The 24,805-nt window shown below is 37.2% G+C and overlaps 1 protein-coding gene across 1 annotated transcript; it reads left to right on the top strand.

The window, feature by feature from the left end:
* The first annotated feature begins 1,713 nt into the window (after positions 1-1,713).
* On the top strand, positions 1,714-24,374 carry LHX8 (LIM homeobox 8). Its single transcript, XM_039219400.1, has 8 exons — positions 1,714-1,797; positions 2,211-2,372; positions 6,262-6,383; positions 8,460-8,680; positions 9,193-9,296; positions 14,051-14,146; positions 20,297-20,480; positions 24,298-24,374. Exons 1-8 carry the CDS (start codon positions 1,723-1,725, stop codon positions 24,372-24,374), a joined length of 1,041 nt encoding a protein of 346 aa, XP_039075331.1. The 5' UTR covers positions 1,714-1,722.
* Positions 24,375-24,805: the final 431 nt, after the last annotated feature.

The raw sequence follows: 24,805 nt of genomic DNA on the forward strand, positions 1-24,805 counted from the left end.
GCCTCGAGCCTAAGGCGTTCTCGGGTACATGTGAGTCGTGCTTTTGTTCTATTTGCCGTGGCGATCTCAGCGGTGGGGAAGAGCGAGTCGGGAGGTCCGGGCGGCCGCCGGGTGGGACCCGAGGCTTGGCTGCTTGCGTCCAGCCGCGCGCGCGGGCCCGGGCCCTCGCCAGAACACAGGGGTTCGTGGCCACTGGACGGCTCTGGGGCATCCCAGGGCGGGCCAGGAGGGCCATTTTACTTAAAATACAAAAAAAAAAAAAAAAGCAAACCCCAGGGTACTCAAGTCACACCTTTCGTCTAGTCTAGTAGAGGGGGAAACTGACAAGCTCTCACGTCACTCTGGAGGCAGGACCCGTGGGTGTCTCGCGTTTTAAGTTTGAAAATCATCCGCAGCCTGTTCGAGCGCGTCAGAGGGTCCCGCACCGGGTCCCACAGACTGGATCCTGCTGGGACACTGGCGGGGAACACCCGGCGAGCGCGGGGCTTCGTTGCGTAAACTCTCTTTCTGTCTGCGGGAATGCGGCCTCCGTGGGGCGGCGCGGGGTCCAGCCCCGGGAGCGCACCGGAGGCTCCCCGCTGAGGGAGGGGACTCCCAGGCTCGGACGGTGTCTCGCCTGGTGCAGCCAGAAGGAGGACGAGGAGGCGAAGAGTCAGAAACGCAGGTGTGGGCCGCTCGGGTTCGGCACCCCCTCCCCGCCAACAGGAGTTTTCGTAAACGAAGGCAGAAAAGCCTAGGAGAGGTTGCGTTTTCGTTTAAGAACAAAACTCCAGCAAAGGCTTGGAAACACTTGAGTAATGCGCGCTGTTGCTTTAAAACATTTTGACCGAGGTTGGGTGAGTTTTAATGGCACAAATTAAATTCAGCTGGATATTTTCCATTATTCGACCCGCTTTTTGCGCCGGTTAAAAATAATTCTTTAGTAGCTCAAATGTTGACTTACTGAGCAATAAGTGGCAATTTACACCTTAAAGAAACGAGTGTAAATCACTCGCAGCTCTAATTGCTGTAAGTTTACAAAGAGCTGCTGGCTCGGTTTAATCTGAAGCATTTTCATTCAAATTGTCATCGGAACAAACACCAGGCTTCTTAAATCCCGCTGTAATTAGCTTTCAAGTATCCTATTAAACCTCTTCACCTTTCGGGCTATCCAATTCAAAAAGCTCCCTTTTAAAAATATATGTGTGTCTTGCTCTTTTAATTGAGGTTATTAAAGAAATCAAGTTTCTTCCCCCACCCCCCTCCTCAATCCTCTTTTCTTCTCTCCCACTCCCACCCCCCCCCCCGCCCCTTGCACCCGCTTTAGTCTGGTGATCCCCGCTCCGCCGTGATTGACGTCTAGAAAGAAAATGCTTTGTGCTGGGATGATTGTTATTAACTTGTTACCCGCGGTCGGGGGGCGGGGAACCGACTGGCTCCGGCGCGCGCTGGGGACCCTCAGCCCGAGGGCGCCGCGGCGCGCGGGGCCGGCCCTGAGCGCCGGGGTGGCCGCCTCGCCGCGCGCGGCGCACTCGGCCAGGCTGCGCTCCCGCGGGTGTGCCCGCCGCGCCGGGGCGCAGGAGCCCTGACGGCCGCACGCGCGGCCCGGCGCGCCGCGGGCCTTCATTAGCCGGCTCCGCGTGCCCAGAGGCCGAGGCTCCGGGCTGTGCCGGCCGGCTCTGAACTTTTGCTCTCCTTTCTTCCTCGTTTTCCCCTCCGCCCATCCCACAGTGCCCGGGGCTCATGTCGGAGGAGTGCGGGCGGATTGCAGCCCTGGCGGCCGGGCGGACTCGGAAAGGCGCCGGGGAAGAGGGACTGGTGAGCGGGGAGCGGCGCGGGTGTTGGAGGCTGGACGGGTGGAGGCGGCCCATGAAGAAGAGCCGCTGTCCGCGCGCCCCTCCGTGGGCCCGGCTGGCCGGCCGCTCGGGGAGCGGGGGCAAGGACGGCCTGGGCCAGGGCGGGCTGGAACGCTGGGCGGGCTAGACGGGTTTGCGCACCGAAGTAAGGAACCCTTGGGCCCTTGAGGCCAGGGTCGACAGCCGTGGCGGGTGCGTGGCGGGAGCTTGGACTCGTGTGGGTGGGGGGGCGGAGCGCGAAAAGGGAGACCTCAAGAACTGGGGGTGGCGTGGGGGAAAGGGGAGGAAGGAGTAGGGAGCCCCGGTGGGCCGCTGGGATGAGGAGAGGAGGGGGTTCTAGAACCGCCTGCAGCTGCGTCTCACGGCTTCCTTCAGGTGAGCCCCGAGGGAGCGGGGGACGAGGACTCGTGCTCTTCCTCGGCGCCGCTGTCCCCGTCGTCCTCGCCCCGGTCCATGGCCTCGGGCTCCGTCTGTCCCCCTGGCAAGTGTGTGTGCAACAGCTGCGGCCTGGAGATCGTGGACAAGTACCTTCTCAAGGTAGGGTGGAGCCGCGAGGCCCCAGGGAACGGGGTTACCCTGGAGACTGCGGGAAAAGAAGAGTTTTTTCCCCTCTCTTCCTTTCAAGTTCTCGCTGCAGGTTGTAGGCCTTCTCAGCAGAACAGGCCGGTCCAGGGCAAAGAAATCTTAGAATCTCACATGTTGTTGTAAATAACAGCTTGTGTATGACAGGCCGTGATCTACAAGTGACAATACACCGAGTGGGTAGATGTACTGGAGTCAGCCACATACTTGTAGAAAAACAAAAGTGGGTTAATCCTTTTACTGATTTTGAAACAGGGTCCTGCCTGATGATGGTGATGATTTTACTGAGTCTCGACTATGGTCCCTCCACCCCCAATAACACCCACACACCTGCCTACTTCTAAGAGTTCCTGGTCCATATATGTTGGCTGATTCCTCCTTGCAGGGTCTCTTTTGGTGAGGACCACTGTGAAGTGCTTTTAAAGGGCCTTTTCTGGACAGAATTTTTACATAGTTTTATTTTTAGTAAGGCTTTTTTAAAGAAAAAACTTGTTGGAGCATTTAAAGAAAAACCATTTTCAGTACCACTCTCCTCTTATTAATGGCCATCCAATGCTTTTTTTTTTATGTTACCTCCAGTCCTTGGGGGCAGGGGGAGAATATTGATGTAAAGTTAGCCCCAAGAGAGAGAGACAGAGAAGGAAGGCAAGAATGAAACAGAACAGAAAGGAAAACAAAATGAAAGAAGGGAGATGGATAGATGGATGCCTGGGATGAAGTGCTTCAAAGTGGTAGTTTGAGAGTTGACTGTCCTAATTTCTTTCACTTCTTAAAATATTGTGCGGGAGTTTTAGAGTAGAAATTCTGGTAGGCCACAATTAACCATGCCATTGAATGAAGAGTCATGGTCCCATGTGTCTTAATCCTAATGCCATGTGTTTGCAACTTCAATAGCTCTTTAAAACCACTATTTAAAATAATGATCTCTCCTACACTGAATTAGTAGCAAACCAATTCACTTTCTATTCCCTCCTCACCAGTCTCTTCCCACCCAGCATCCCCATTTTTTTTTTTAAAAGGATTAATTCTATAGAGAGTGTGAGTTCAAAAAGCTAGTTATTGGGCTTCTTTAAATTTCTACCTCAGTGTATAAAGCTGCTTAATCTGTAAAGTGGGAATAATACTACATAGCTACAACCTAGGGAAAGCACCAACAGAAGTTTTGGTGAAAATTTTAAAAGTAACTAAATTAATCTTAATTGGTGATCAATTTTCAAAGCTGACAAATTAACATGGCTTTCTCTTTAAATCTGCATTCCTAAGATACCCTTTTCACTGTTTCTAGACGTGAGCCTTTTTGGATATCTCAGAGTCATTTTTTGGATCAAAACTAGTTTGTTATTGTCAATGAAACCTGTTAATAATTAGCATAATCTTTAAGAATGTTTCTGGATCTATTAAGTCTTTAACATTTCATACCAGAGTGGATCTAGAAAAAAAGGGGGGGAGGTATTATAACACCTCTGAAATAGATAAGTTGTTTCTAGTGCTCACTTTTACATGTTAAAAATATACTTGTATCTCATATTTATTTGTATTATATAAAAATCTAAGATCTAAATGAGTTATATAAAGCTTTTCTTTGTAGGAATTTAGTCCTCCCAGTGATGTCTTCTATGCACACCCTTATTCTATCCCTTTTTCTATGTATTAGGATATTAGCTCTAACTAAAGTTTGACACTGTATGATTATATAAAAACTCTGAGTTGGGTTTTTTTTTTTTTTTTCATTTGAGTACTTATTCTAAAAGAGAAATTTAAATTCATTTGGGTCACTGGTGAAGATTGTTGGACCTACACCTGGTAGAGTCTTTGAAAATACAGCTGTTTAATAGAAAACATTTTATATAGAAAAACATCAATCACCTCGTGAGCAAGTAAAATGGACCTAAAACAAAAATGTAGGAGAGGAATTAGATGGGTCTTTGGCTTCACCTAATATTTGCTTTAGCCTGTCCTTTGGGTGTTTTTTCTGGCTTGGTCCTATATACATATACATTTATATATTGGATCAATAGCAGCCATCAGGAAAGGTCTGTACTCTCCAGGATTTTCCCTCTTTATCTGACTTTCGCCTCTGGAAAGTAAATGGAAGATGAGCATTTGTTTTGTTTTTTTTTAAGTAAACTTTAAGGAAAGGTGGCAATCCAAGCATTAGATTTGGCTTTAGGAAGTTAGAGGGTGGCCATGACTCTGCCCTGAAGCCTGAATCTACACTTGCTTGGGGGACAGGAGGGGGGAAAAAAAAAAAAAAAAAAAAAAAAAAGCCTGGATAAGATCAAAATGTAGAAGTCCCTAAGCATTGGAATACTAAAGGAAACCTATATTTTTAAACTTTAATTAGCTCATTTTAGGAAAAAATAGGAAAATACATATTTAATTCTAGGATATTAACCACTGTATTTTTTTATTCTGACTTCCTCAAATTCTTTCTTTCTCTTTCTTTAATTCATTCTTCTATTTTCCGAGTTTCCTCACGTAGGAACTCACGTTTGAACTATGTAAACATGTAGTTCAAAACCAAAACTTAAAATTTTTAAATTTTTACCAAAATGAAACTCTCATTGATGCTTTGGAAGGAGATCTATAACTGTAATTAGAAGCAAGTGAAACTTTTTCCTTCTGCCTCAAAGTACCTTTTATATATTATATCACAGGAAAACATTTTGAAGATTAGTGCTAATCTGATAGAGTCATTGGACAAATAGGGCTTTTACTATACTTTTGTGATAAAGGCTATTTCACAATTTCCCATTTTCACAATTTCCTAAATATTATTTGAGACATTAGATAGAATTGTAGGGTATAACTGGTATTTTTGCATCATTGCCATTTTTTCATGTGTAATGAAATTATACTTAATTAGTGAAGCATAAACTCAGTTCCTGAGTCCATTTAACAAGAGCAAACTTTGGGAGCCTGTGTTACATACAGGCAACTTCATTCCAGTACCTGTTTTCATTCTTGAAGGCTGAAGTTGTAGTGCTTATAGTATGATGGCAACAGTTTAAGGTGAGGATTATGATTTATTGTCTGATTTGATACTATTTCACATGCCTATTTAAAAAATATAAAGTGGTGTGATTTATTAGACACTGTCTTATGCCTTACTACTGGAAGTACAAATGGCAAACAGTGCTTGGGTGCCTTCTTAGAACCACTTACACTCAGATTAATTTTTTCTCCAGTAACCAGATCGTTAGGTAGGGTTACCGATACTTTACTCCTTGATTCTATTATTTAATATTAGAAGGTAGCCAGGACTTCTGCTATATCAACATTTAAATCTACCTTAGCCATTCCTGTTTAGTAAGGGAAATTGATTGCCTGCCTTCCTTATAAGGGTAAGTATCTTACAACCCTTCTTTTTCACCTTCTTTCTCTCTCCCTTTAACCAGTACACCATTTATAATTGGCCAAAAAGTAGATTGAAAAGGTGTGTCGCTTGACTTCTTTAGCTACCAGGTTTCATGGTGGGAAGAATTTGGTAAATAAAAAAGAATAAAACAAGCCTGTATGTGGGACTTCAGAATGACCAAAATTTTCCATGTTCATAGAGGTTTGATTTCAAAAAGAAAAAAAAGCACACTCTGAATTCTTCGGAGAAATAAAAAAATAAACACAAAATATAAAATATACGATTGTGATTTTCTGGTTGGCATCTAAAAGAGAATATACCTAGACCCATATTTGTATAAATGACCCCACTTAGAAACATTCAGAGCATATGTTAAAATATTAAGGATCCAAGTTTTAAAATTGCTCAATGCATAAAACCAGTGGATGATACTCTGTAAGTACGGCATTAAAATGATTTCTTATCCTGCTCCGTTTTCCTTTACAGGTGAATGACTTGTGCTGGCATGTTCGATGTCTCTCCTGCAGTGTCTGCAGGACCTCCTTAGGAAGGCATACCAGCTGTTATATTAAAGACAAAGACATTTTCTGCAAACTTGATTATTTCAGGTACACTGTGGAAAAGTTTTTAGTAGACACTCCAAGAAATTGTTTTGCAAAGAAAATTTTGTAAATAACCTTTCTTGTCCAGTTTTACATATTTAAATGTATATGTGTGTGTATATATATATATACACACTAGTTTTTCTTATATAATGGATTTCAGAATGAGAATGCTTCACATTTTTAAGGTATAGCTTCTACTAAAACAGATAAAATAAGCATGTTTATATGTTTTAGGAATTCAATATACAAAAACTAATTTAAAATAATTATTTACACTTTGAGGAATGAAAGTTTGAGATATTTAAAAAAAGGGGGAGGGAACTTCTCCTTGTTATGCATAGGTAAAGTATAAAATATAAGATGACTTATTGTGACAGAAACCCTCGTTTGCAGGGCATGCTAAGATGAAATGAAATAATTATGGGGTGGGAGGAATCAAGGTTTTATTTTTACTATAGAATAATCCCTAGCTATACCCTACAAAATGTCAGCAGTTTGGAGACTGATAAATCATATGATTTCAAGGAACCAATCATTCCAATATCAAATACACCAAGTTTGATTATTCTGTGTAAAAATCCTATTTCTTTATGTCTCTTTGATCTTTGTTTTGTGACATTGTGTTTGCCTAAGATCTTAACATTTTCTTTATGATCTCTTTATAAATGTTTTAAATGTATAGTTTCTTCTAGGATATAATTCAGTTTTTAATGGATCGCTGTCTAGAAATTGAAATTATCCCTATTTATCCTAGAATTATCCTAGAATATTAAAATTATATTTTTCTTTATTTGCATTTCCAAATGAAGAAAAATGTTCATCGTGAAATTGGAAAATTGATACTATATAAGGAAGTTTGTAATACTAATTATGTTGTTTATACTCAGTTTCAAAAACTGGTTTCAGAGAGTTTAGTGATTGATTTGAATAAAATTGCTAATTTAAAGCAATTCATAAAACATAGAGTCCTTTATTTTATAAAGTCACAGAATTTTATAATTACCAAAAACATACTTCTCATCAGGTTTACTCTCCACTTCCTCAAAAATAGTAGCAATTTGCCTCCTCTTTGACTTAAGATATGCAAATCTTAATTTTTTAAATCATAATTTAAAGCTTTTTGAAAGGTTTGGTTTCAGAGACTTATTGAAAATGTAGTTCTTCAGGATTTTTTTATACTTCATATTTTATTACATTTTGAAATTTAGTTTTAGGATTCTGTTTTTCAGATTAACTTAAAAAAAAAAAAACCTGGCAATCTCTCTAAGTATATATTAATGAATAGAAACAGACACCTATCTAGTTTGATGTGAATATGCCAGGCCATGACTATGATTATGATAGGAGACATAACAAAGAATGTCCAATTACTTAGACCAGGAGAAAAAAGAAATACTTACATCTGGCATTTTATTACAGTTAACATGAATTTAATGTCCAGCAAGTTCTCTTAAAGTTTTAGACAATATTTCTCCCCTTCCTGTGGCAAGTGATATAATAGCTTATTCACCAATGGAAACATACCTGAGTTTTCCTTTCTCACCCTCAGGGTGAACAGGTTCTGTTCTACCCATTATTTGATAATATCGATTTTAAATGTTTAAATATTTTAACTTAAAAAATGATATTTAAAACATTTTTAAATTATCTCAATTTGGTTTTAAGAAGTCATTGTATCTTCAATGGTATGCTTTTACACTTTTAGGTTTCAATCTGCAGTATATGTGTGTTTGTATATTGAGTTCCTAGGTAATTAATAAATATGTTGATATTTGTCACAAAAGCAATATTGAAACTCATATGCATTTATTTTAAAAGAAAAAACTCCAGAAAAAAATCTTTTAAAGTAACAATGAGGAGTTTTTGTTTTATAAACAGGTGTGAATTATGACCCTATCTCAAGTCTTGATTTCTTACCATATTAACTTTTAGAAAAGTAATTGATTCCTTTTTCCCTTTCCAAAGATTTAAATACCTAGGTTAATTCAAGGAGTATTATAATGTATTCGTTTACTCTCAGGTTGATCAATATCTTATCAAACATTAAAATCTTCACCTCCTGCTCTTCTATTTATGTAGAAGGTATGGAACTCGCTGCTCTCGTTGTGGGAGGCACATCCACTCTACTGACTGGGTCCGGAGGGCCAAGGGGAATGTCTATCACTTGGCATGCTTTGCCTGCTTTTCTTGCAAAAGGCAGCTTTCCACAGGAGAGGAGTTTGCTTTGGTGGAAGAGAAAGTCCTCTGCAGAGTGCATTATGACTGTATGCTGGATAATTTGAAAAGAGAAGTGGAAAATGGTAAATATATACTTAAAATGCTTTGGAGTCTTTGGGGATGGTGAATACAGGGAATAAAAATGATTTTTCCTAAGGTCATTTTAATGCATTATTTTGTGCAGTGTAATTGTGGTAAAACTCATTAAGCACTCTAATGTTAGTGATGATCTCCATCTGTGTGTTTGCAGGGAAAACCATGGCATGTGTATGAGCCTTGTACCATATTTTCAGGCAGCAGCCTTGGATTTAGGGTCTGTTTTGCTTTTCATAACCAGTTTTCCTGTGTTTGCCTCTTAAGGATGAACCTTAGATATGTGCTATTCTAACTTTTTGCACTTTTGACTAAAATATACAAGCATATAAGTGGAATATTGTTTCCACAGAATATTTCTAGTGTGTTTTAAAACTTACCTCCCAGATTTGGGTAATTCACAATTTTGTAATGAGCCAAGAGATGCAAGAAACATATTATTGCTTGATCGGTAGAGTCATTTGAGTTACCAAATATATATGCTGTTGTTTTTTAAATGCAGGTAATGGCATTAGTGTTGAAGGTGCCCTTCTCACAGAGCAAGATGTTAATCATCCAAAACCAGCAAAAAGAGCTCGGACCAGCTTTACAGCAGATCAGCTCCAGGTAGACATGACAATGAATTCATGATTTTTGAATTCCCTCCTGATGAAAACAGACAAACAAAAAAGTACCAAAAAAGCCTGCAAACCCTCCTCTCCCTCCAAAAAAATGCCAAAACAATCTCCATGCTGCCTAAAAACATTTTTGTGTTTTCAAAAAGGTTGGCCTATGCTTTTAACGAAAGCTAACTTGGTGAATGTATGAAAACATACTTATTGCTCTAAAATGTTTATCAATATTCCCAGAGTCATGATCTGGTATGAACTAGTCATTCAAGCTTTATTTTCCTGGGTTCTATTGGTATTGGTGTCAAAGTGCAAACAAAATGTTGATCTGTCCTGACTTCCTGATAAAATCAGTTTAACCCAGGCATTTATTTACATTACTACATATAATTGTGATAGAAGACAAACTATTTTAGGACTGTTAACAGAAAGAGACATACAGTGTGTGGGTCTGTGGGACACTAATGTGCTCACCTTTTTAACAAATTACAATGAGGCTTTTTATGGCTAAGATTGTATGTTTTCTGAATAGGAAAGAATTGAATATGCCTTACCATAAACAAACAACAGGAATCTAGTAATTGACTCCAATCAAGTAGACATTTTCTTTTTAAAAGGGATAAAGGGAGGTAATTCTATATGATGCTAATGGTTGATGATGTCTCCTAAAAAAGGAGGGATTATTTTCTGTTCTGTTTCCCTAAAGTATAATTGTTATAAATTCAATCCATGTCAATTGTCAAGAAAATAATTAAATAATTACTCTGGTTTATCTTTAAGCCTACACATATGATGATTCTTTCTGGCATTATTTCAGATAAATCATGTTTTCTAAAAGATTAATGTGGATGAGGTATTTGTTTTATGTTAAGCTAAAGTAACATTTATTGAGCACCTACCTTGTACTGCTGGGCGCTTTACACATAGTATCGGTCTTAGCTCAAACTTTAAAGGATATTTATATAACATTAACAAATGAGTAAAAGTAATACTCAGAAAAAACCACGAATAGTATTCAAAGAGTTGCCAGTATTTAAGATGAATACAGTAAAAGGGTTTCAAGAGAGAATTTTTTATTTGGAGAATGATCAAGAAAGAAACCTTGGTGTGATACAAATATTCCAAGGGAACTTGGATTACATAAAGCCCTAAATTAGGAGATAAGAGTACTTGTGAGAGACCTGGAAGCAAAATATCCAGAAGCTACAAAATATCTGAGTTAAAATAGAATTTCTAATATAAATATATTGTTTTTAAAATGGGCTGTTTCCATGAAGGGCTGGCTATAATTTTAATAATTATAAGTCTGACAAGTAAAATTTTATATGAAATTAAAGTTATCAAAATTGAAAATTTGAAACAACTTTAGATATACCATTTCATACAGGAAGATAATCACACGTACTAACTAAATAAGGAGGGAATAACATTTGTGAAGGTCTTTGTGTATCGATTCCTACATTAGGCATCCATCTACATTCTCTCCTTTAATTCTTAACAATAACTCCTTGATGTAGGTAACCTCATCGAAGAGGTATAGGAACTCCCCTCAAATCAGACTATCAAGGGAATGTCAGAGAAGAGCTCTGAAAACTTCTCCAACCCTCTGATCTTTTGCTTGGCCTCCAGAATATGAGTGAAATAAAAGTTCCACTTAATGGCAGCAGCCACTAAAACAAGAGTGAGATTCTGAATCTTGTAGATAGCCTCATAGTTTTAAGTTGCAAACATGCATAAGCTATTTGTATCATCATATGCATTATTATATAAAAATGTGATCTGACTCTTGCGTTTTTAAAGATGCATATAGGAATCATAGGTTTTAAAATATGAAAATAGAAATGACATGCTTTCAAAGCATATACTCATTCTTTTCAGTATTTATTAGTACCTATTTTATTCCAGGAATGGCTGAAACAAATGAGACACAATCTTTGTCCTCAAGTGGTTCTTCATACCTTAGAAATCTGGTATACATAGCTGTAAAATTTTAAGTGTGTGTTTACTTTGAGAGAGAGAGAACATGCGTGAGGGCGGGGGAGGCAGGCAGAGAGAGAAGAGAGAGAATCCCAAGCAGACTTTACATTGTCAGTGAGAGCCCAATGCAGGGCTCCATCTCAGGAACCATGAGATCATGACCTGAGCTGAAATCAAGAGTCAGGTGCTTAACAGATTGAGCCACCTAGATGCCCCATAGCTGTAAATTTTTGAAAGATTTAAATCACTGTATTTTGCCAGAACCTCTAATAAATCAGGCAGTGTACCCTCTATGTCAAATTGCCCTTTCAGTAAGCTGAATATATTCTAGTAGTGCTTGAATTCAGCAAAATAATAATATAGGTGATCAGTAAGTCAAGACTATTAATGAAATGAAGTACTGCTTTGGACCGAGGAGAGTTAAATTGAGAAGCATAAACAAGATAATTTCCCAAAATTATTTAGAAATTTATGGGAAGAAAAAAAGAGTTTAAGACTCACAAAACAGAACAACATTTTGTGTTGGCAAGAATATTTCAAATATTGTCCCATGTGTAGAATGGCCCTTAAGAAATTCCTGCCAATATTATGGTTTGCTTATTGTAGTTGGAAGCACTTGCTCAATGATTATTAATATTAAACATGCCAAGGTTAGCAACTACATTAATCTTTCAGATTGAGTTGGTCAGCTGCTACTATGCAGATGCTTGTTATTTCTGGGATTTCCTGGCCTTATAATGATGAGTGTCTACAAAGTTTCACTCCTTGACCAGGTTAAAAAAAGGCTCAGAAGAGGAGTGGTATGGGTTTCAACAATATTAGTGACTGGAGAACAATGAAATAAAATAGAAATGAAAACTTTTATTTTGTGAGATTAAACATTGATAAGCATGTATTACTTTCCCTTTAGAATATACCAACATCAGTGTTCATTTAAGTTTTTTATTCCTTGATAAGAAATTGCTTTATTAAATATAACTTGGTTCCATTATTAAACTTGTGAATTTGAAATGCATTTATGAAAAGCATGCTGTCTTGTTTTATAAATTATCAATAATGGTCTAACAAGCAAATCCTTAAATATATGTTTAGCTTTTCTTCTTAAAAAATTAAAATATAAAGACAATTAACTTGCTCATTCATTTTTCTCTTTGAGATGTTATATATAAACACAAATACATATAAACAACTATTTGTACACGACAGTATTGAAATAACACATTTGGAATAAGGAAGAATGAGATGAACTGAGTGAGATTATAAACATTTAAGCCAGTTCTGCCCATTTCTTAAAGTAAAAATACATGTGCTATTTACAGACAGTGTGTGAACAAATATGGTTGGACAGGAAGTCAGAAATACCTTATTCTAGAAGAGTCACTTATCGGAACTTAACTGAGAAAAATTTATAATTTTCAAACCTCATAACCTCATAAGGTTTCCTGGAACAACATTGGTCTTTTTCTCTACACTATCTTCAGATTTTTCTCATGTTGTCAGGGTTCATTATGTTACAAACCCTTAAATACATATATGTGATAGGAAAGGGTATTAGCTCCTGGGGAAATGAAGAGTAAGGCACTTCCTTTGCCCTCAAAATGATTACTTTCTGCTGTAGAGAGCTAGACTTGCTGCTGAGTTATTTAGCTACCTTGTGACATGTGTAGTGGCAGAAGACTATATTATATGAGAAGCATAGTGGAGCATGCAATTAATTTTGCCTATTAGAAATGATGCTGAGGCCACTAGTGCTTAAGGTCTTTAGGAAGGTTGGTTACCCCCATCCTACACCTATTGACATACCTAATCATGTTGGATGACAGACTCCCCTCTCTCATTATTTTTTACAATACTTTATATTTTATACTACTCCCCTCAGTTGATTGGCTTTAAAGTAATAAAGTTCAAATATCCCTGTTGATTTCCACGATTTCCTCTTCAGAAAGAATCCAAAGTCCTTGACTTGTGCATTATTCTGATGTTCCCTCCTGCTCCATGTTTCTCCTTTTACTTTATATTATTGGTAGTTATTGAGATGTCCATGTCTTTGTCTCAAAAAGTTGAGACAAGGGACAATTTTTTCATGTATCATTGTCTCATGGCCCTTGGTGCAGTGGTTCTAATCCAAAGGTTCATACTGAATCATCTGGGAGTTTTCCAATATACAGATGGTTAGATCCCAGGAAGTCCTTATTGTGAATGATGGGTGTCATTTTTTAAGATCCCAGATATTTTACATAGAGCAAGCATTCAAAACCATTAATGTTGGCCTTATTACAATTAAATAGTATCCATCTTTTGCACTGTATACTATTGATGACTGATAAAAATTATAGTATGGGCCTGTTTAGCTCTGTAGCAGTTGGAGATAAATGTGATAGGATTTTTATATTTATACAAGTTTTCTAATACAAGACATTTTTAACAAAATGGAAAAAAATAGTAAATAGGTTTATACCATTTATTCATTTCGTTTGCATTTTGTAAGAATGGAAGAAGAGCAAAAGTGAGCTCATTTTTAACAGCATAGTTGAAAGAAAAGTTTTACGTTGAAATGGATTATTTTTTAAAAGGTCTCAACGTAGCAACTTGTTTGTAAATTTACAAGATATGCTTTCTTTTCATTTATACTTATTTCCCCTTACTGATTTTCGATTAATAAGATACCAGAATCCTATCTTCTTGTTCATGTCTTATCTCTCCTGTCATCAAAATGCAGAAGATTGAGCTTCTTATATATAGCTACTTCCTATATATATATATTTTTTTAAACAGGTAATGCAAGCGCAGTTTGCTCAGGACAACAACCCAGATGCACAGACTCTCCAGAAACTGGCAGAAAGGACAGGCTTGAGCAGACGTGTGATACAGGTGATTATTTTAAAGGTTAATCAAGATATCCTAAAAGTTCTATGCTAGGTCTTTATAAGTGTGCATTAGTTTTTTTTGTGTGTGAAGAAATGTCAAAAAATATTTGCTTTCTATTTTAGGTCTCTTTACACTCTACATCAACTTTTTAAATCTGTTAAATGGCTTGCTAGGGCTAGGCTACCAATTATTAATAACTTTGTGCACAAGTTACTTCATTCAGTGTTCACAGCACCCTCAGATCCCCAAGCTGTAAAAAGCAGTTATGGTTCCAACCTAGATCTTGTTCTGAAGCCAGTCATTTTTTCCCCAGCTTTTCTGTGATTGTATATGTGAGTATGTGTGTGTGTCCAGGGGTGGGGTTGATGGCCTTTATTAAAGGTCCAGGGAGAGATGGTGGTGTGAATAAAACCAGAGAAGGATGAATTAGAGCAAATTCATTGAAACATATGATTTATATTTGCACATTGTGAGAGATGAAATTGTTGGAACTGCACTAGGAGGGGCCTGCGAGTATAGAGTTCTCTCCTGAGCATCAGGAGAAAGCCATGATATGTGATTTCAGGAAGAAAGGCCTAGTGGCAATACATGGGAAGAATTAGGGTTGGAAGAGGCTAGAGATAATATAGGTTAGTTGGGACATCCAGCAAAGTAGTATTTTTTTGAAGAGAGACTTAAATAAGATAGTGACCTAGAATTCATTGAGAAACATTTTATTGCCTGCACAGATGGAAGAAAGACAAGAAAAGGACCTGGACACTCTAATGGGACACTAGCTCTGCTAGTCATGGAGTGATGGTGGCAGTTGGGCATATAAACAGGTATTTTAAAAGATGAGTAGGACTCAAGCAAATAGATCCAATGCCATGAAATTGGGTAAAACCCTTTAGCACTAGATCATAAACAGTAAAAAGAGAATTTTGGACTTTAGGGAGAGAGCAGGGTAAGAGATACTATTTGAAAAGGATGTAGTAACAGCTAGGATCAAGGAATGAGTCTGGTATGGAGGCATCATGGAAGCCAGAGGAGTGTGTTCAAGGTGGAGGTGATCAGCTGTGTCAAGACCTTATAGAGAAATTGGGGAAATGGAAAATAATTTTAAATAGCATTAAAGGTTCAAAAAGTTTAAGGAATTAAAAAAAAAGTTTAAGGAATTAATGCAAGTAACCATAACCAGCAAGATGAAATTCAGTTGCTGGGAGCTTGAGGAGGTAAAGTCCAACATTATCCATGTGTTTCATTTCCTCAATTGAGTGGTTGATAAATAGGTGCTCATTCTTCAGTTTATTCTTCTTAAGGCTGAGCTGTTTCATAATTAATAAATCATCTGTATAGAGAAGCTGATGGGGAAAGACCTGATGATACTGCAGCTCCTCTAAAGACTTAGATTCCCAGTGGGTTGGGCTGACTGAACTGTAATGAGGTTCTCCAAGGAAGTGAGCCACACAACCTCAATGCTTTTCCGATATCCAGGGTATTGTGTTTATTTCAGAGTGCCAGATTTCAAAAAGGGGTCTAATAAGGAACCAATCTAAACAAACTGCTTCCTTTAGAGGCAAGCTAACAAGGTCATTACAGAACTAGAAATCATGTGCTAATATTAACGGTAACAAGAATACTTATCTGGAGATGAGATGAGATGATAAGGGAAGGAATAGTATTAAAAAACTAAGTAACTTTAAGTGTATGTGGAAGGCTGTCTGCAGACAAGCAAAATCAGGCCTTTATAAGGGAATATAGGAAAAGTGAATTTTACTCATGATAAAGAACTTTTTCAGGATGAAAGTCTGCAAAATTAAAATAGGCTGCCTTTGGAGATCATGACTTTCCTGTGCCTGAAAATGAAGCTTTCTTTGCTGAGGTAGTACAGACTCAATGGGCTGAGTCTTCTTCTAATGTGAGAATCTATACAGTCAATGACGATGGTTGCTCCAGCTAAGTCAATTCATGACTATTATGTTGTAGATTATTTTGAAGTTGGAAGCAAAGGAAAATGAAAGATTTTTCTGAGCAGCTTTCTTATTATTTCAATAAATAAGGATCCCAGACAGTGTCCTATGATTTCCAAGTATTTAGGTCACCAGTATTATGTGCAAGTTATCTTGGATCCAAGTACTAGAACTTGGAGAATATATTGTTGGGTGGTGGCTTCTAATATGTAAGGATTGAATTTAAATATTTTTGATAGGATGTCAAAAGAAGGAGTACTAGCATGCAAATATATAAATTATTTGTATGTATGCATACAGTCCTTCATGGTAATTTTGAAGAGTCAATTTCTGTGATCTCAGGTAGTAATGATAGCCTCTATGTCCAGTCTGCTTCCTAGCATTGGGCATATTTTAGAAAAATTAAAGTTTTGATTACTAGGCCTTGATTCTTTTTTTTTTTTAATGTTTTATTTATTTCTAGGAGAGAGAGAGAGACCGCACGAGCAGGGGAGGGTCAGAGAGAGAGGGAGTCACAGACTCTGAAACAGGCTCCAGGCTCTGAGCTGGCAGTCAGCACAGAGCCCGACACGGGGCTCGAACCCACGAACCGGGAGATCATGATCTAAGCGAAAATCGGACGCTTAACCGACTAAGCCACCCAGGCGCCCCTACTGGGCCTTGATTCTAATGTGCATTGCAAACTAGGTTACCTAACAATTAGGTAAAACAATGGTCTGATACACAGAGACCATCTCACCTTCACTAGCTAAAGTCTGCTTAGCAAGATATTAGTAACAGAGCAGATCTTTGTTGTACTGAAATGTACTGAAATCACAAAATAAATATAGATGATTTTACTTTTAACACTGCATACAGTTTCAATCACTGTTCACATACCCTTTCTAGTAGGTGAATCATGAATTGTGCATCTTACAGAAACAGGATAAGGCATTGCTATTTCTTCCAATCAGTGTCTTGGGAGTACATATTAGTACATTTAGGGCCTTTCACTGATTAATTAATAGTACAAAAATCAGCTTCCAGAAAGTTTATACAAGTTTATTCTGCCAGGAGCTATGTATGCAAATTCCCTTTCACCAATTTACACAAATCCTGAATACTGTCATTCTTTTACATTCTTTCCAATTCTGGTAGAAAAATCTCATTGTTTTTATTTATGTTTCTTTTATTATCAATAACTTTAACATGTTTGCTTATTTTGTAATTTTAGAAATTGTATGCAAACATGTTAAAGTTATTGATAATAAAAGAAACATAAAAGTCCACTTTTCTACTGGATGATTACTTTTCTATCTTACTGATTTTTATTCTGTTTATCATATTAATCTTCCACAGTTTCTTTTTCATTTATTTTCTCCCCATAGAACTTTTATATTTATAGGTATTCAAATCTCTTAATATTTTTTCTTATAGCTTTGCCCCTTTTTATACTTCTTCACCTAGAGAGTTTATCAATATCAACTTTTGTTTTCTCTTAAACATTTATAGTTCCAGTTACTTCGTCTAAATCTTTAATTTATCAGGAATTAACTTTTGGTTACTAGTGAGGTAGGGAGTTTACCATTTTTTTCCTCTTAAATGATTAGCCAGGTTTCTCTAAATCAGTATTATCCCATGGTTTCTCGATAATTTAAAATTCCATTTTTTTCATACACCTGATTCTTCTATTTGGCAATTTGGGCTTTCTTGGAGATCCATCTTATGGATTAGTCTTTTCTTTCATAGGATATCTACATAGCCTGCTCTTGGCTTTGTTTACAGTTTGGAACTCAAAAAATTTTAAAGTATGTTGCTCAGAAGAAATTTTAACTCTTTTTAGAGGTTTGCAAAGTAGAAGGAAGAAATTTTGAATCGGCAAGGAAGGTCAAAAGTACTTGTAGTTAAATTCTGAAGCTGGGGAGCCCTCATGTCAGAAGTTATTTTCTGATGTCTGGAATTGTCAACTATATTTTCCTGTGCAAGTTACAGGATGTTTTGTGTTTACAAACCTCTCTGTTTGATTACCTATTGATGATCTTTCCAAAGAGCTATTTGAATCCATATTAAGGTGGCTTTTCTGCTGTTTATGTCATACCCTTTTCATATTATTTCCAAAGTTTGGATTTTTTTAAAACTACTGAGTAAGTTCCATCCAGTATGTAATTTATTGGAGACCTAAGATACTTTGGAAGAACTCTAGAAACCATAGTACCATGTGTATTAGGTTATATGTAGTCCACTGCAGTAAATGTCTTCTGGGTACTGTTGAGGAAAAGACTAGTGACAGTCATTTTCTCTTACAAATTAGAAAAAATTGTGAGTATATCTTCTTGACTGGGTAGATGACAGTAGTGACACTTATTATTAAGGAGCCTTTGGAGGGAACTGTGACTGAAGACTTTGGGTCTCTCTGTAAGTAGCTAAGAGTCTAATACTCCAGAAAATGGGGGAAAAGGCTGTGACTTCCCACTCCTTTTTCTTGATATATGCCTATGTCTTTTCCCTGAAACCTTCCTTAGGTGCTACCTTTCACCATCTGGCCAGGGATGCATACCCCATTATTTTTTTTTTTTTTAAAAAACACTTTTTAACATTTATTCATTTTTGAGAGATGGCGGGGGGCGGGCAGAGAGAGGGAGACGCAGAATCTGAAGCAGGCTTCAGGCTCTGAGCTGTCAGCACAGAGCCCACGCAGGGCTGGAACCCATGAACCACGAGATATTGAGCTGAGCTGAAGTCGGACGCTTAACCAACTGAGCCACCCAGGTGCCCCTACCCCACGGCATTATTAATTTTTATTACTTTAGTTTTAACCCATTGAGTTTACACTTTGCCAGCCCTCAATTTTGAGTACCAAGGGCAGGACATGTCTTTGAAATCAGGTCAGTTTTTTTATATAAATCTTTTTGCACATCCCTTCTGTTTGACATTATTCAGCCCCAATTCCCTTGTGCCATCAGCTCACTACCTACCGGCCCAGGGCAGAAGCTTATGCCCCTGATCTCTCCCTGGTCCTCCCTCCTGATACTAAAATGTTCTTATCCTAATTTCCTAAAAGTTTTTATTCCTCCACTTCTTTTTCTCCTCATGACGGAAGTGTTTGAAGTGACAGCAAATAAGTGCTATAATATTTTAACATTTTAATAGAGTAACACTCCATAGTAGAGTTTTATCTAATGACAGAGAGTTCAAACACAGGCAGATTAATTACTGGGAAGCGTTCTGGGCAGCCTAGCTTCCCTCACCCAGACCTGGAAGCAAAACTGTGCTTGCCCTGAATTTGCTTCCTTTATTTCTATGATAGAGTAGACCACAGGATGATTAACTTTTTACATTTTGTGAACTATTTTTATCAGTGGATATGTTTGTATTTTATTTTGCTTAAATATTACTCATTTTTTCTTGTTATAAGCCTGACCTTAACATACTCCTTAGGGAATAGTCTATTCACTAAGAAAACTTGAACTCAGCAGGTAAAATGTGATTGGAATAACTGAATCAAGAGATTTGTAGAAAGCTTTAAGTTCTCAGTAGGGATTTTAGTCATTTGAAAAAGGATTTTGAAATAAGTCCAGCAGGTGTCTAAGAATACATTTAGTAGGATTTTTTTTTTTTTTTTTTTAGTTCTGATTAAAAGGGCTTGTTTGTTTGTTTGTCCCAAATGCCAGCAGTTAAAGACAAGTAGACTTTTCTGGAATTCTCAAAACTTCCTCCCTCCCTTTTTATTTTCAAAGATGCCCGTGTAGTATAGAATCGACCTTTAAATAAATCACCAGATAGTTTATTATTTGAGCAAAGAAAATGATCATTGATATTTGTGCAAATGTTTCTCTTCAGTCTATAAAACTGTTTTAAAAAACTTAGACTTTTTTTAAATGTTTATTTATTTTGAGAGAGCACATGCTCATGCACTCGAGCTGGGTAAGGACAGAGAGAGAGGGAGACAGAGAATCCTAAGCAGGCTCAATATCACCATGAGATCATGACCTGAGCTGAAATCAAGAGCCGGCCCCCCGACCAACTGAATCACCCAGGTGCCCAAAAAGCTTATTTCAATTTATATTGTGCTTATATGGTAGAGAAATTGAGGATACATTTCTTTTTCTTTCTTAGTCTTAATGGTGAGCAGTTTGACAGAGGATGCATTTCTTTTTAAGCTTAGCTGATTATGTACTCAGAAACTGAGATGTGACGTACCTACGTTGCTTTTCTCCTCCCTCAGGTGTGGTTTCAGAATTGTAGAGCACGCCACAAGAAACACGTCAGTCCTAATCACTCTTCCTCGGCCCCAGTCACAGCAGTCCCACCCTCCAGGCTGTCTCCACCCATGTTAGAAGAAATGGCTTATTCTGCCTACGTGCCCCAAGATGGGACGATGCTAACTGCTCTGCATAGTTACATGGATGGTAGGTATCCCAGCCTTTAACAGCTGTTTCCCAAGCAACCAATAAGTGATCATTTCTAGTATTAGATTGTTGATAGGACCCATATTTTGAAATATTACCTCAGTAGTAGATGAAAAATATTGTGGGGAAGTGCAAGTAGGGAGCAGAACCATCCAAACATTCTTATTTCTGTTAACAGTTTAAGGGACAAGTTTAACACCCACTTTACAGCTAAAACACAAATATTAATAATGCCTATTAGTGCTTGATTTTTTACTTAGGACATTTTTAAAACTTTGTTTTGCTTTTCACCTGGTATTTAAATAATTTATTTTCTTACAGTCAGAGAAAGTATTCACACTCAGAGTTTTAGATTGAAATTTACCGAGTTTTGTTAAAGAAACTTTTATATTGAAGCAAAACATACACATAGAAAAGTGTACATGTAACAAGTATCCAGCTTGATGAATTATTATTACAGTGAACACATCCACATAAATACTGACCAGATGAAGTAGTAGGACATAATTAACACCCCAGAAACCTCTCTTATGTGCCCTTCCAATCATTATCCTCCTCTTTCAGAGTAGCATTGCTTTGACTTCCAAAATCCTGTTTTAGTTTTGCTTCTTCTTGAGCTTTATATAAACTACACCATATGGAATGTATTCTTGTGCATCTCACTTCTTCCAACAACATTGTTCGTGAGATTCACCTGTATTGTTGCAAGGATTAGTGATTTGTTTTATTGTTCCATAGAATTCCACCGTAGGTGTATACTGCAGTTTAACCATTTTATGGATGATAAACATTTGTGTTTGAGCGGGTTTAGGCTTTTATGAATATGCTGCTATGGACTTTATTGTACATGCCTTTTGGTGCACATGAATTCACACTTCTGTTTGGAATGCACCTGGGAGTGGAACTTAGGGTCACAGGCTACACATACATTCAACTTCAGCAAATTCTGCCAGTTTCTAATAGTGCTTGAACCAGTTTACACTCGGAACAGCACTAGGTGAGACTTCAAGGTGCTCCATATCCTTGCCAACAAGGTGTGATTTCTTAATTTTAGCCAATTTGATGGTTGTGTAGTGCCTATCTCCTTATTTTAATTTGCTTTTCCTTCATGACTAGTGACATTGAACATGTTTTCACTGGATGTTTGTATATCCTTTTTTTGTGAAGAGCTTATTTATGTCTTTTGCCTGTTTGTTGGTTTGTCTGTTTTGGTTTTTTTCCTTGATTTATCTTAGTTCTTACTATATTCTGCATATAAGTTTTTTTATGATTATATGTATTGCAGATATCTCCTTCTTTTCAGTGGCTTGCCTTTTTCTATTCTCTTAAGGGTACGTTTTGTTGAGCACAAGTTCCTAATTTTAATATAGTTCATTTCATTAGGTTTTTTTTCATTCATGGACAGTGCTTTTTTTGGTGACCTGTTCAAGTAACTGTTTCTCCTCAAAGATAATGAATATGTTCTTCTTATGTTATCTTCTAGAAATTTTTCTTCCATTTGACATTTAGATTTATAGCCCATCTGGAATTGAATTTTGTATGTGGTATGAGATAGGAAACAAAGCTCTTGTTATATTGATTAAAATGCCAATGTCTCAGCTCTTTTATAGTGCTACATTTCTCATAAATCAACTGCTCATATAATGTAAGTGTCAATTTTTGTGCACTCTATTTTATTGGTCTTTATTTTCATAATAATACCTAATTGTTTTAATTACGCAAGGCCCTCAATTCTTTATATCCACTAGAAAAGTCTTTCTACTTCCTTGTTATTCAAGTTTATATTGCCTATTCTTGACCCTTTGCATTTCCATAAATGTTACCAGCTTGTCTATTTCCATCACAAAACTCATAAACAATTGAAATTTTGATATAATCTATTAGATCAATTTGTAAGAAACTGTCATCTTAATATCACCTTCCATACTATGAACTTTGTCTTCCTATTTATTTAGACCATCTTCAAGTATCTTTTTATATTCCAGAGTTTTTGGTTTAGCAATATTGCACATCTAAAGTTCATTCATAAGTATTTGTTTTGATGCAGTTGTTAATGGTGTTTCCTCTGTGTGTAAATCTAGATTGGCAGCTTTTTTTTCCCCCAGCACTTTAAAGATAACATTGGCTTCCGGTTTGCATTGTTTCTGTTGTTTAGAATATGGATAGTTAATCTGATGCTACTTATTGTTGAAATCAGCTGTTGATCTACTTCTTGCTCTTTTGAAAGTGAATGTCATTTTACTATAGCTTTTCTCTTTGTGTTTGTTTTTCAGTTTTATTATAATGTGCCTAGATATACTTCTTGAATATGTAGTTTGATGTATTCCATTATGGAAAAGTCTGTTTTTGTCTCTTTAAATATTGTTTCTGCCCCTTATGAAAATATCCTATATTTTCCACCCTTTTGACCTCCCATGCATTAATCAAGGTATTTTCTTCTGACTTCTTTCCAGTTCACTAATTCTCTAATACGCGGTACAATTCACCTACTGAGTTCTTAATTTCAGTTATTGTATCTTCAGTTTTAGAATTTCATTCTTTTATAGTTTCCACTTCTATACTAGAATCCTCTATTTTTGCCACTTTATTCTTTAACAAAATTATTGTTATATTAATTATAGTTATACTAAATTTGTGTCTGATAACTGCAATATCTGGATCTCTTTGTTTCAGTCAAGTCATGTCTTATTTGCCTTTTTATTTTTTATTGCACTTCAGATGTTGTGTATGAAAAATTAGAAGTAATTTGAGACTTCGGATGATCTATTCCACCAGAGAGGATTTGGTTTCACCTCTAGCAGAAAGTTAGGCTAGGGTAAGATCAACTTAATCCAGTGAGGCATCACTCCTTACAAAGGCTGGTATGCTTCTGAGTCACTATTTGTATTGAGTCTTTTGGAATCCCGGACAGAGCCTGTGTTTTGTTGTGTTTTGTTTCTGTTGTTTAAATGAGGGCTTCTCTTCAGTGGTCCCTAATCTTTCGTGTTTTGTTCCCCAACACCTAGCCAAAGTCTAACTCCTGAAAGTCTGCTCAAATTCTCAGCCTCTCAGACATTCCTTTCTTTTAAAATTGTCACTAAACTTGGAGGGGGTAGAGGGTAGTAGACTCAGTTCATTTCCCTTCTCTTCTGGGACTTGCTTTGCAAGTTCTCACTATCTCGGTATCTTTCAGATGCCTTCCAACAGATTTTTTAAAATTTAGTCCAGCTTTCCTAGTAGTTCTCAGAGGGAGGTTTGGTTTGAAGCATCATAGCCCTTGCTGAGAATGGAAACCTCATTTTAAGTTTGGGTTAAATAAAAAATCAGAGCCTGTACCATGGTTACTATTATACTAGTATTAAAATTGTGTGTGTTCACATGAATGACTATAGTGTTGCCTGAGTCAAATGTGCTTTGATGTATGTTTAGGGAAGAGGTGGTTAAGCATTCATAAGTGAGAAATTGGTGTGCAGAGGGGTCATCCTACAGACACCTTTATATTAGAAGCTAGCAGCATCTCTGCAGACAAAGCTGATGTTTTCTAGTTGCAGGGTAAAGTGCAGTGAATGGGGTATGGATGGAGGACATTAAAGCGTCAAAAGCTTGTGGCCCCAAAAGAGGCTTTGGGGGTAATCTATTCCTGGATTCTCATTTAATACTATATTCATTGTGCTGAACAAGTTAATGTTTCTGCTGAGGTTAGTGGAAAGAGCATAGCTTGGTGCCCTCAGCTATAAAGAGTAACGAAAGCTCATTGCCTTGGATTGTTTTTGTTTGTTTTTAAATCAGTTTTATTCACCCTACAAAACTGATCCACAAATTTCTTTCTATTTTATAGCTCATTCACCAACAACTCTTGGACTCCAGCCCTTGTTACCCCATTCAATGACACAACTGCCAATAAGTCATACCTAATTCTTTTTTTCAGGGATAGTAATGATTAAGGATATAATCTTGTCATTTATTATGTATAAAATACCATTGAAAAGATATTAATGTTAATTTTTTATTTAACACTCAAAGCATTTTCAACATCACTTTGCTGCCCAGGTATGTATCTATAGTTGGCCTGCAAGACACTTTTATCGATTCTTCATTTTTTGTAAAATTTATGTTTACAAGAAGAAAACAAATCAACTTTTTTTTGTATTGTCTGGAAATAGTTCACTCTAGTGTGTATCTGTTAATTTATTTGTCATCAAAAGAGCACTTTGCCTAAAAAACAAAAGGACTGACAAGTGTGCAACATGTTTACAATCCTTTGTGAAATTGTAGTTTATCATTAGTTTGTATCTGTAAGTTATTGTTATAAATATTACCTGTATTTTTTGTTATATACAACTTTA

This window comes from Hyaena hyaena, unplaced genomic scaffold (genome assembly GCF_003009895.1).
Source record: "Hyaena hyaena isolate Hyena2069 unplaced genomic scaffold, ASM300989v1 scaffold_826, whole genome shotgun sequence".
In the NCBI taxonomy this organism is placed as follows: Eukaryota; Metazoa; Chordata; class Mammalia; order Carnivora; family Hyaenidae; genus Hyaena; species Hyaena hyaena.

What these genes read in the sequence shown, in the direction of transcription:
- LHX8 (XM_039219400.1), top strand. Translation starts at nt 1,723, where the DNA reads ATGTCGGAGGAGTGCGGGCGGATTGCAGCCCTGGCGGCCGGGCGGACT. An exon ending in TGAGCAGACGTGTGATACAG is followed by an intron (nt 14,147 to 20,296) that starts GTGATTATTTTA and finishes CTCCTCCCTCAG; the next exon opens with GTGTGGTTTCAGAATTGTAG. An exon ending in TCTGCATAGTTACATGGATG is followed by an intron (nt 20,481 to 24,297) that starts GTAGGTATCCCA and finishes TCTATTTTATAG; the next exon opens with CTCATTCACCAACAACTCTT.